We start from the raw sequence: 10,819 nt of genomic DNA on the forward strand, positions 1-10,819 counted from the left end.
AGACCTGCACACTGAGTTCAGGGAACGACAGGTAATTTACTCATGACATGTGCCCTTTTCAAAGACAATAGTTCAATAGTTTTAAGTGTGCAACACAGGATAAAGAGTTCTTATCAAACATAGAAATTTTTTTTCTAAATTTGAATAAAAAAATGTGTTTTTTCAAAACGTTAAATGTGGTTACAGCACAGTCCTTCAGTGTTTTACATACATATTTAGCCATTTAATATGTTATAAAGACTGGTAACATACCATTTAAAAACATTGGTCCTACTTAAGACAGGCTATATGTAATGAAAATATTTTTTAGGTTATGTATCTCAACGTAAATAAGGCCTCAGCTTGTATGACAAATGTATCACCTTAATTTTATTTTTTCACTGCAGAGGTCTGGTGCTTCTGGTCCGGAGACAGTGACCCCACCCAGTGGATTTTCTATTAAAATAAAGTCAGTAATGACATTTTTTGCGTTCTCTTTTTATCTGAAAAACTATCCAAAAGTATCGAAATACATTTTGGTACCGGTACCAAAATGTTGGTATCGTGACAACACTAACAGACACGCTGATGTATACCTACATGTACTGATTATCTACAGGCGAGAGAAGCCACTGCTGCACTACCTCCAGGTACACAGAGTTATAAGTGCAGTATTTTTTGAATTTGCTGTTTGTGTGTGCTTGTAATTTAGCCTGCACAATGTAAAATGTGGAGTAAATGGAATAGCAATTGGACTTGGCTTATAGTATCAATTTCTTTATTGTTAGGACAGTTCATAGAAGGAGTGACCATTATATGCATCCCAACTGCATAGAACAGGTTCATTTGTTGAAAAGGCATAATATTTAACCTTGGTCATATCTGTTTAGAAATTGAAATAAATGACAATTTATAAAAACTTCAAAAACCACAGTTTGGTCTTTTTGCAGCCAAAAGTTGAATTGTAGGGTCCTTTCTTTTCTTTGCCATTAAGTGGCAACACTGACAAGCATCTGCAGGTCCAAACTGCTCCCTTTTGCAGAGAATCTACAGCCTATAGCCAAAGCAACATTCAAACTTCTTTCTCTAAAATTTGTTCTCACAGGACAGGCTTAATGTGCAGCTCAAAGGCCATATGAAAAAAAATCTGCATCTGAATTTTTACAGTTGCAAATCCAAACCTAGCCATTACCTGCTGTGGCTCAGGAGGTAGAGTAGTTTGATCCCTAAACACAGGGCTGGTAGTTTGATCCCCGGCTCTTTCAGCCCTTGGACACTGAACCTGAAGTGGCCATCACCACTGGTGTGTGAGTGTGTGTGAATGACTGTATGACAGCTTTACCGCCATTGGTGCGAGTAGGAAAATACTGTAGTGCATTTGGATGCGTAGAAAAGTGCTATGCATTGAATAGGAAATTACTGTAGTGCGTTTGGATGCGTAGAAAAGTGCTATGCATTTACATCGGGATGTTAGGGTACATTACCGTTGCAGCTATTGCTACATAACTTGATGGCTATAACACAGATTACCTAATTACTAATGGTTTAAAAATAGTAAACTGCTGTAGTATTAAGCAGTGCTGTGGCTTTTAGACCAGAAATAAAGAGGACACTGCAGACAAACATACCTTCTGTAACCTTTGTACATTCTGCACAAGGAAGCGATAGGCATTATACCACGGCAAGAAGACATCCTTCAACACGTCTCGCACACCCTCCTCTTTAAAACGCAAGTTCTCTGCTCTCACCACAGGAGAGTTGATGAGGTACAGTCTACAGAGAGAGAGAAAGACAGTGAAGGAGTTGGTATCAGTGTGCAGCATTATTGATTGAGTGAGTGAAAGTGTAGACACAGTATTTCTTATGCATTTTATGTTTATTATGCACTGCATTTTTGTTTTACGTTCCATTTTATGTACTTTAAAAAATTTTCCTTTGGTTGTTTCTTGTTTTTATTTATGTAAAGTGTAATGAATTGCCTTTGAATATGAAATGCACTGTATAAATACATTTGCCTTGCCTTAGAAAAATGAAAGCTTAAATGTGGCAAGTGAGTGACATTGTTAGCCATATGTGGGAGTGGACCTACAAAAGTTGGGTAATGTGTTAGTGCTGAGGGGACACAGATCTGTAAAAACAGAGTAGTCATCAGAAAAAACTGAGCAGTGTTGTCCCAGTTACACAATTATGTCCCCGGAGTTCCTTTAATTGTTCTCTACAAGAATGTACAGGGCAAAATTTGCAGGATTGTTCTGGGAGAGCAGAGTTTGCCTTGACAGCAAATTTAAAGTAAAACCAAATCACACACTCTGGAAGAGATAGCAACATACAACCTAAAATAAAAAAATACTGGTATAATGCTAAACTACTAAACATTGCTCATTTTGGTTAAAACTTGATTTTCTTTTAAATCTGTCCCAAAAATGTGCAAAATCAGATACAATTCAGGTGGATTATAATGTGATAAGGTTTGATAACATTGCATTTTTCTAAGTTGTAACCCACTGTGCTATAATAAAAATACTGTTGACAAATGATAATCAAAATAATCCATATCAATATACATGCCTTTCTAATATATACATGACCACTTTCTAATAATTCTTGTAGCAAGCTAACATGATGCAACTTCATGCAATAGGCCATGAGTGATTTTAATAGCAGCAACTGAGATACAGTACATTTGAAATAAAAGGCTGAATAGACAAAACTATAAACTGCTAAAACACTTTAAATGTGCTAAGATGTCAATCTGTCACTGGTTTAGTCACAGTACTTAACAGAGCTCACTGTACTATACCCGTTACTTGCTGTAAGCAAGGTTTAAGGCACAAAAGAGTCATATTCTGTTGAAAGCCTTGAAGAGTAAGGGCCTTTCTCTCTATAGCTCAGTTCTCTTCATCAGTGCATATGTGAGCATATGGTACAGCTGCACGGTGATTTATTCATTTGGCCATATGGTCATGGTACTCTTACTGATGAGGGCAAATGAGACAATGTGAGAAAAGAGAGTCTACATATGTACAATTGTTGTGAGCATGTGTAGGACTGGGATAGTGCACAGCTGGGTGTAGACAGTGGTTCAAAACATTTAAGACCATGCCTGCTAATAACATACGGTAAGTCACCACACAAATCCCTGCCACCGACACACACACGGGCATTCATGCGTCAGATATGCATTCAACCACTGAGCTGACCTGAGGGCATCAGCTCCATAGTTCTGCACCATCAGTGCAGGATCTGGGTAGTTCTTCTTGCGCTTGCTCATCTTCTGCCCATCGCTGCAGGAATGGGACAAGCAAAGACATTAATTCACATACACACCCATGCGTGCACAAAAGCAAATGTTAGAAATCGTGCACTTGGTATCTATTACTTAAGTTTTTCCAGATCAGCAGGCCTATGATCACAGCACTGCCTTTAGACCCTGGAGCTGAGGACAAGCAGCTCTACTGAAGAGCAGGTCTAAGAGCTGTTGTTACAGCATAAATACCACACTAATCATGAGAAACAGCAGGAAGATTAAGAGGAGATGAATGGTGAATAAAAAGAAAAGAAATATAAAAATGGTGGTTAAAAGGAAGGAAAAAGAGTGGCTTAATAGAGGAAGACAAGAAAACAATGATCATGGAAACACAGAAAGCCAAATTGCTCTTAGAAGAAAATAACTTGTAAATGTTTGAACGGTTTCTAGGAATAAGGCTGGGAATATTCTGTCAGAAATACTGTCAGAAAATGCCACTTAACTCAAAAACCAAGAAAGAACTGACCCTAATAATAAGTATTACCTTTTCCTGTGTAGCCAAAGATTGATATGGCTCATTTATCTGCAGTAACTGATATGTTCTTTCATTAACCTGAGCAAGTCCCGCATACATCTTCTGGCTGCAGTAAATGCTCACTACAGCACCAAATCCTTTTTTCTTTACAGTACAACTATCCATTAATGAACATGTATGTGTTTATTTGTAATACAGAACATTAATAAGTCAGTGGACTGACCTAGCAAGTACCAAGCCATTAACAATGACATTCTTGAAGGGCGGTTTTCCGAACAGGGCTGTGGAGAGCACCAAGAGGGTGTAGAACCTACAGCAGGATATAAAAAGACAGCACACAAGGTCAGGGTAACAAGTATGACTGAACATATTATAATGATTTCTTCCTCTGAGAAAAAAACAACATTATTTATATTGTTCTTTTTTTAATCCAACCATTTGCAATTACTTGTTAACACCTCAGTAAATTAAAAACTTTCACAAGCACACTTCTCTGCCTGATTCTCTGTTCATCCAGCCATTCATGCTGTGCTCTCATCACTTCCCTCAATGAACTCAGTAAAAAAAAAAAAGTCTCTTTACTTCTCATCTGTCACCCTCTTTCCATCTGTTCACCCACAGCTTACCATCCTCTTGTCTGGTCGATGCCTTCAGCGATGAAGTCTGCAGGGAAAGTGTCTTCAAATTCCTTCCTGTTTTCAAAGGGGTAGTGCTCCTGGGCATAAGGCATGCTGCCGCTCTCAAACCAGCAGTCGAATACCTCTGTGACCCTCCGCAGCATACCCTTACCACACCTTGATGGGACTGTCAGATTGTCAATGCTGGGCAGAGAATGTGTGGACAGAAGGAACAAAGGCAAGAAAGAGAAAAGAAGTGAAATTGTTGAGACATCTGGCAGCAATAAGAGTTGTGCAGTTCTGTTTTTTAAAGGTTTTATTAGTGCCATAGGGAACTATCTAAAAGTTTGTATGCTGTATATATCCATGGGTGTACAGGCTTTTTAGCTGCAGTCCACACTTTTATAATCTTTCACGGCTGAGAACGAGGTTTAGGAAAAGAACAGTGGTACTCATGCTGCGCTCACACCCATTAGAATAAGGATGGTTATTGGCTTGGGTTATATGTTTCTGACACAGTGATACTGATTAATTTATTCCCTATACTGGCTCACTGAAATTCAACCTATTTACAGTGTCATTGTTTCTACATAAATGTTACTTAAACTGCATAAAGTGCTTGTGAAGTACCCATTAAATGCAGATGAAATGCCTATTCTGAGTAAACAAAACAAAAAATCATAATACATCCTCAGAAAGTTGATTAAAAGGTATGGTTGGCAGTTCCTTCCAAAAGAATTTTTTGTTACATTTCTTTAATTGCTGTTTTCATTCCAATGGCAAAGAAGACATTAAATGCACGCACAAAAAGAAATCTGTCATCTGTGGCAGCAGCAGGATTGAAAAATACCTGATCAATAATTTCACTCATCCCAAGCAAAACCATTGGATTGCCTACCTGCCTGTCAACCTACTGCCTACTTGAGCACACACTGCCCTTGCACTCACTGCCCAAACCAAGAGTCTCCCACAAGGCATTGCAGGCACATGTGTAACCGCACTGGTTTTACAGCTGAAGCTAGCAAGCTATGGCAGAGAAGGTTTCCACAGCAGCTTTTGTTCACAAACAGAGATCAATGTTACAGGTAGGTCCTTCCCCTTTAAGACTTACAGCCTTGTAGGTAACGTTGTTGCTCTAAGTTTTTACCTGCGTGCGGCAGTAAGAGAGTGAGAAGACCACCGCACGGAACAGACTGTTTTTACATGCGGCCATCATCACAAACTGGCCACTTCATATGATAATGTGGATTGACAGTCTACCAACCCATTTAAAACCACAGTTTTAAACATCATGTTAACTAATAATTTGTCCTTTACTTTTTCATATGTTCAATTCGTCTTTATTTTTTAATCTTAGAGGATTTTGATTACTTTCCAAATCTTCAAGACCTGCACAGAAACCCTCAACAACCAAAACACATGAGCAACATGAAAGCGACATCTTCCTCCTTCATGAGGAAAAGATGCCAAGCCCCATGGGAGTGATTAAAGGTAATTAAAGGATGGACAGTGGAAGAGTCACAACACCTGTTTGGTTCAGGCAGACAGGTCACATTAGAAGGACATGGCAGATTTAAAATGGATGAAATTATACAGTACATACGGACATCTTAGTACATGTTCAGGTGGATGGCTGATTAGCTGGGTGTCTGCTCAGTGACTCACCTTTCTCGATGCAGATCAGTTACTTTGACTCCGGTCAGTTCCTCCAATTCAGATACGGACCCTACACATACCACCTGATGAAAAAACACACACAAATAGGGAATCGCAAGACAGCATTCACATTCATTATCAGACTGCCACATCAAAAAAAATAATCTAGTAGTATTAAAACAATTGGATGATTACTTAAGTCCAATCACAAAAAATTAACTTAGATGGAATTTAGCCTGTACAATGTTAAACCATCATGAAAGAAATATTTGTGGTTCCAGGACGTCTGGTCCAATAAAATAAACTATTTGAACACCCTGGGCTCTGGAAAATTCTGATAACATTTTTCATTTTATAAATTATAAACTATAAATAAAATCAACACTGCAGCTCATTTAACTCTAAAGTGAGCAAGGTAGATGGGTTAATTTGAACAGTCCACAGTGTAGTGGACAAATGTAAATTCTATATAAAAGGGGACTCATTTCCCCCCTTTACCCCTGAAATTAAAAGTCTGACATTTTAAAAAAGTGCTACAGGAGAGAACACTTTCAAGTCTGTATGGTGTGAAGGTATGCACAGCACTATAAAACAAACAATATCTAAATGTTAATTATTGAGCATGTAGAGATTAGCAGATGACCTTTTGACAGAACGAGGCTAGTTGTTTCCCACTATTTCTGGTCTTTGTGCTAAGCTAAGCTAACTAGCTACTGGCAGTAAATTTGTATTTGCTATCCAATGTATAAGTGGTATCAACATTGTCATCTACCTCTTGATAAGAAAGTGACTCTGCATATCTTCAGTAATGTTAAACCTAAATTAACTAAACCCATTAGGTGTGTATATACTGTATATACCTAATTTGGAGTTCTAAATCTCCCAATTCTCATGAAATTGTCTAGGCTACCTATTATTATTACAATGACACACCACTTAAAAGTAACCCTATTTCAACGCACTTCTTGAGTAACTTTACCTTTGAAAGTATGGTAAAGTGTGTTATCTGATCTCCTCAGAGGATTAACCTGTAGGCTCTGCTCTAGTTTTAGCACAGCACCAGGTAACATGTCCCAGATAGAGTCTGACGCACCACCGTCAGATATGGGGGAAAAAGGGGAAGGGGGGGGGGGACGACGACTGCCAGAAAGATAGAGAGAGGAAAAGGAAGGAAAAGATTCTGAGAGACAGAAATCATACAGTACTGCCACACTCATGCAAACTCACACTTGCAGCTTTAGTTCTGGGTGTGTGATTGATTTTGCCGCCGAGGTGTGTGTGTGTGTGAGGAAGGCACCAAGATGCATAAGTGTTCTGGTAACAGTCACAACACTATTTCCAGCAAGCAGGTCGCTGACCTGACACTTCATTTTTCAAACACTCAAACAACCCAGTTCTGATATCTCTATTCAGTTCATTGTACAGCACAAAGTCAGATGGGGTTTGTAATACACATTCATAAGAAAAACATTTTCAGATTGGCTTTCTTCTCCACTGCCTCTTTTCCCTCTTGCACCAACTGTCCTTCTCTTCTATTTCTCATTTTCCTTCCTCTTGTGTCTTTCACGTCATCATTTTCTTCATCAGCTAATTAATTCTGTGCCCTGCCCCCCCCCCCCAAAAAAAACTGCCTTGAGGAACTTTGTAGTTGCCTTGAGCAGTATGAAGAGAAACCAAACACATTTTGGTTCATGTTTATTTGCTATTTACATTAATGAATCATTTATGTGTTAAGTTCACAGAGGCACTTGGTAATGGTGCCTTAGCGGAGCTGACTATGCCGTATGGAGTCACGCTACATTCTCTGATTTGACACCATGCTCACCTCACTCTGCCATGCCAAGAAAGTCTCTCCTACACCAAGCTTCTCTCACAAAGGGCCATATATGCTAAATTATGTGAGTGTCAAAAAGAGGTCAGTGAGAAAAATGTTCATGCTGCCAGTTTATGAGAAGAGCTGGATTTCTGTACCCCTGCAGCAGACAATCTTCCTTTGGAGAGACATAAGACATTTATCTTCAAACTAATTTCTATGGTAAATAAAAGTAAGTTGCAGGGAGCTCAACTTTTCAATTATGCGCTCTTATTCTCAGCCTAGACTGATTTGTGAGTGCTGTCATGCTGCGATCAGCTCTCTCAGAAAAAAATAACTGTCTTGGTATTTGGTTATGACACAGATAAACTGTGCGATTTGTGCAAAATAAAAAAAAAACATTTGAATCATTAAGCATTCTATTAAGGCATAACAAATGCATGTTTGTGTGCTTAGTGTTTTCCTGACCTCTTCAAAGTCATCGCTGACCCAGAGAGGGATCGGTGTACCCCAGTAACGGTTCCTCGAAATCGCCCAGTCACGTGCCTCTCTCAGCCAGTTCCCGAAACGCTTCTCACGCACAAACTCCGGAACCCTGCAGAGACAGAGACAATTGACATGTGTGTTCTGCTTCTAATTACTTTTTAAAATATAAAATCATTTGCCTGAAATGAGCCAAATGTTGCTGACATGCTTATGTTTAAACCCCATTAAACACCCATTTGTAACCACCACGTCAAGGATTTCTGCAGGGTTCACAAAGTTACATTTTAAAGCTTTTTAATATCACATGAATATAATTTAGTTCCTATTTCACAATCACACTGGGCAAAGTACAACAATATAAAAAAAACCTTCAGAGATGTCACATTTATTTCAGTACTTCTCAGCACATGATTCATTAAGTTAATGTGATTTGGATTCAGATAATCAGCACAAAATTAATAGGATTGATCAATTAAAATTCTTAACTCATTAAGGTATTTGATAATAATAGAATTGCCCAGATTGTACAATTAAGAATACAAGCATCATGTCTGCTGTTACTAGCAGTGGTAATGGTGTCTGCTACAGGTCAGAAACAAACAAAAAAAAAAGACAGAGTGACATTAGAAACAATCCCACTTTTAGTTAATAAAGAGCCCAGTATGACACAAAAAACATCATTTTTTAGGACTTTTCAAGAACCGCAAATAATGTGATGGATTTAAAGTATATTATAAGTCAACAAGCATTATCATAAAGGTCATCATTATTTATGGAGCACTCTTTCAGCTTCTACTCATTTTTAGCTCTAAAAATAAACTGCACCTCTCTCTTTAGTTTTATATGTGGCACAAAAACATTTCTACATGTAATCATCATATTTAAATTTGCTGAATTTTGCAGCCTATCTGCTGTGTCAACAGAGCAGTTTGGTCACTGTCACAGCATGAAAGGAGTAAGGAAACAATTCAGTGACAGGAATAAACTCACAAATGTGTTTTTATTACAGAAACATAACATTAAACAAACATTTGGTCATGTACAAAGTCAGACCTTGTGTGCCACCTGAAGCCATCTCTTCTGTTCGCTCAGGCCATGATCGTATGGAGGGTTTTATGTTGTTTCCCGGGGCCGCTGATTCATTTCTAGTTTGAATCTCAGCAGAAACTTTCCCTTGGATAATGTTACAGGCAAAACAGACGGAGCCAGGCACATCCACACACACACGCACTGACCAATCACACGAATTTTAGTAGAGTAAGAGCTGATTTCACTGAAACTGCTTTTAAAACGGTGTCAATTCAACAGCGGTGAGAAGGAAGAGTCAGCTCTCACAATTAGTTCACTGGACACTACAGAGGACTCAGCAGCACCTGTGGACGCACACCGCGGCGCTGAAAACCAGCGGAACCGTCCCACGCTCTCACCGACGCCTTTTAGAAGGAAGTTGTGGCCGCGGAAAAGTCAGCGGCAGCTTGCAGCTCGGTGCTTGTGTTGGCGCTCTCACCTGTGCTGAGTTGTGCCAAGACGCGGACGCATTGCGCAGCACTTGGTCCACAGTTTGCTTCGTTAGCGCCTCGCGCTAGTCCGAAAGCGGCTGAGGGGCTCACCATTAATGTTTTGTAACTATTATTTAACAGGATACATAAAGGACAAGTAAACGTGAAAATGTAGTTTCTTTATTATATGTCACTGTGTGGAAGTGTTTCCCTGGTAAAACTTTGTTTTACCATGATTTCCAAAATGACAGTAAATGTACTGCTGACAGAGTGACAGAAGCCGCACGTCTCTGGTCCTGTCGCGTGTCTCTTGGTCCCAGAGTGCTTCGCTACTCTGCTCCGTTGGTCTCGAATATCGGCATCAGCAGGCTGCTGAGGTATATCTCAGCAATTCTCTCTCCGGAACAGTGAAGGACAACCACCAGGCCGTGAGGCTCCTGGTAGCGGAGCTGTACGAATGTACGCAGAAAATTCAAGACAGACTGCAGCTTTTGCCGTAGCGCAGCTGTGATGCTTCTGCTGTGTCCATCCATCATATGGATATGTTGAAGACCAAGTGGAGCAGGTGCTGCGCAATGCGTCTTGGCACAACTCAGCACAGATGAGAGCGCTAACAGAAGTGCAGAGGTGCAAGCTGTCGCTGACTTTCCCTGGTCACCAGGTCCTTTGTAAAAGGCGGCGGGGAGTGCGCTGTCGGGAGCACTGATGTGTACAACCTGTCAGCCTCCGGGAGGAATTAGAAGCTACTACCGCCTTCCTTCACTGCGCCGGTAAGAGCCTGGGATGGTTCTCTTGGTTTTCAGAACGACGGTGTGACTGCTGCTGAACTAACTCACAGCTTTTATCTGAATTTCCAGTGACGTCAGCTCTTCAGGTGTATCTGTGTAATTTGTTAGTGCATGTGTGTGTGTGGGTGTGCCTAACAGTGCGACACAGTGGCTCCTGCCCTCGGCGGCCGGGAGAGGCACACAGTGGCTCCTGCCCTCG

At 40.0% G+C, this 10,819-nt stretch overlaps 1 protein-coding gene across 2 annotated transcripts in view; it reads right to left on the reverse strand.

Moving 5' to 3' along the window:
• iars1 (isoleucyl-tRNA synthetase 1) overlaps positions 1 to 10,819 on the reverse strand; it is a 51,343-nt gene that overhangs the window by 19,650 nt on the left and 20,874 nt on the right. For both annotated transcript variants that reach the window (XM_020604945.1, XM_020604861.1), the window contains exons 14-19: positions 8,316 to 8,442; positions 6,044 to 6,117; positions 4,388 to 4,582; positions 3,985 to 4,071; positions 3,180 to 3,263; positions 1,608 to 1,752 (exon numbers count right to left, since the gene is read on the reverse strand). In XM_020604945.1, the coding sequence (XP_020460601.1) occupies positions 1,608 to 1,752; positions 3,180 to 3,263; positions 3,985 to 4,071; positions 4,388 to 4,582; positions 6,044 to 6,117; positions 8,316 to 8,442 (712 nt within the window). The remainder of the gene's footprint in view (positions 1 to 1,607; positions 1,753 to 3,179; positions 3,264 to 3,984; positions 4,072 to 4,387; positions 4,583 to 6,043; positions 6,118 to 8,315; positions 8,443 to 10,819) is intronic.

The sequence above is a fragment of the Monopterus albus genome, unplaced genomic scaffold, assembly GCF_001952655.1.
Source record: "Monopterus albus unplaced genomic scaffold, M_albus_1.0 scaffold1.1, whole genome shotgun sequence".
NCBI classification, from domain to species: Eukaryota; Metazoa; Chordata; class Actinopteri; order Synbranchiformes; family Synbranchidae; genus Monopterus; species Monopterus albus.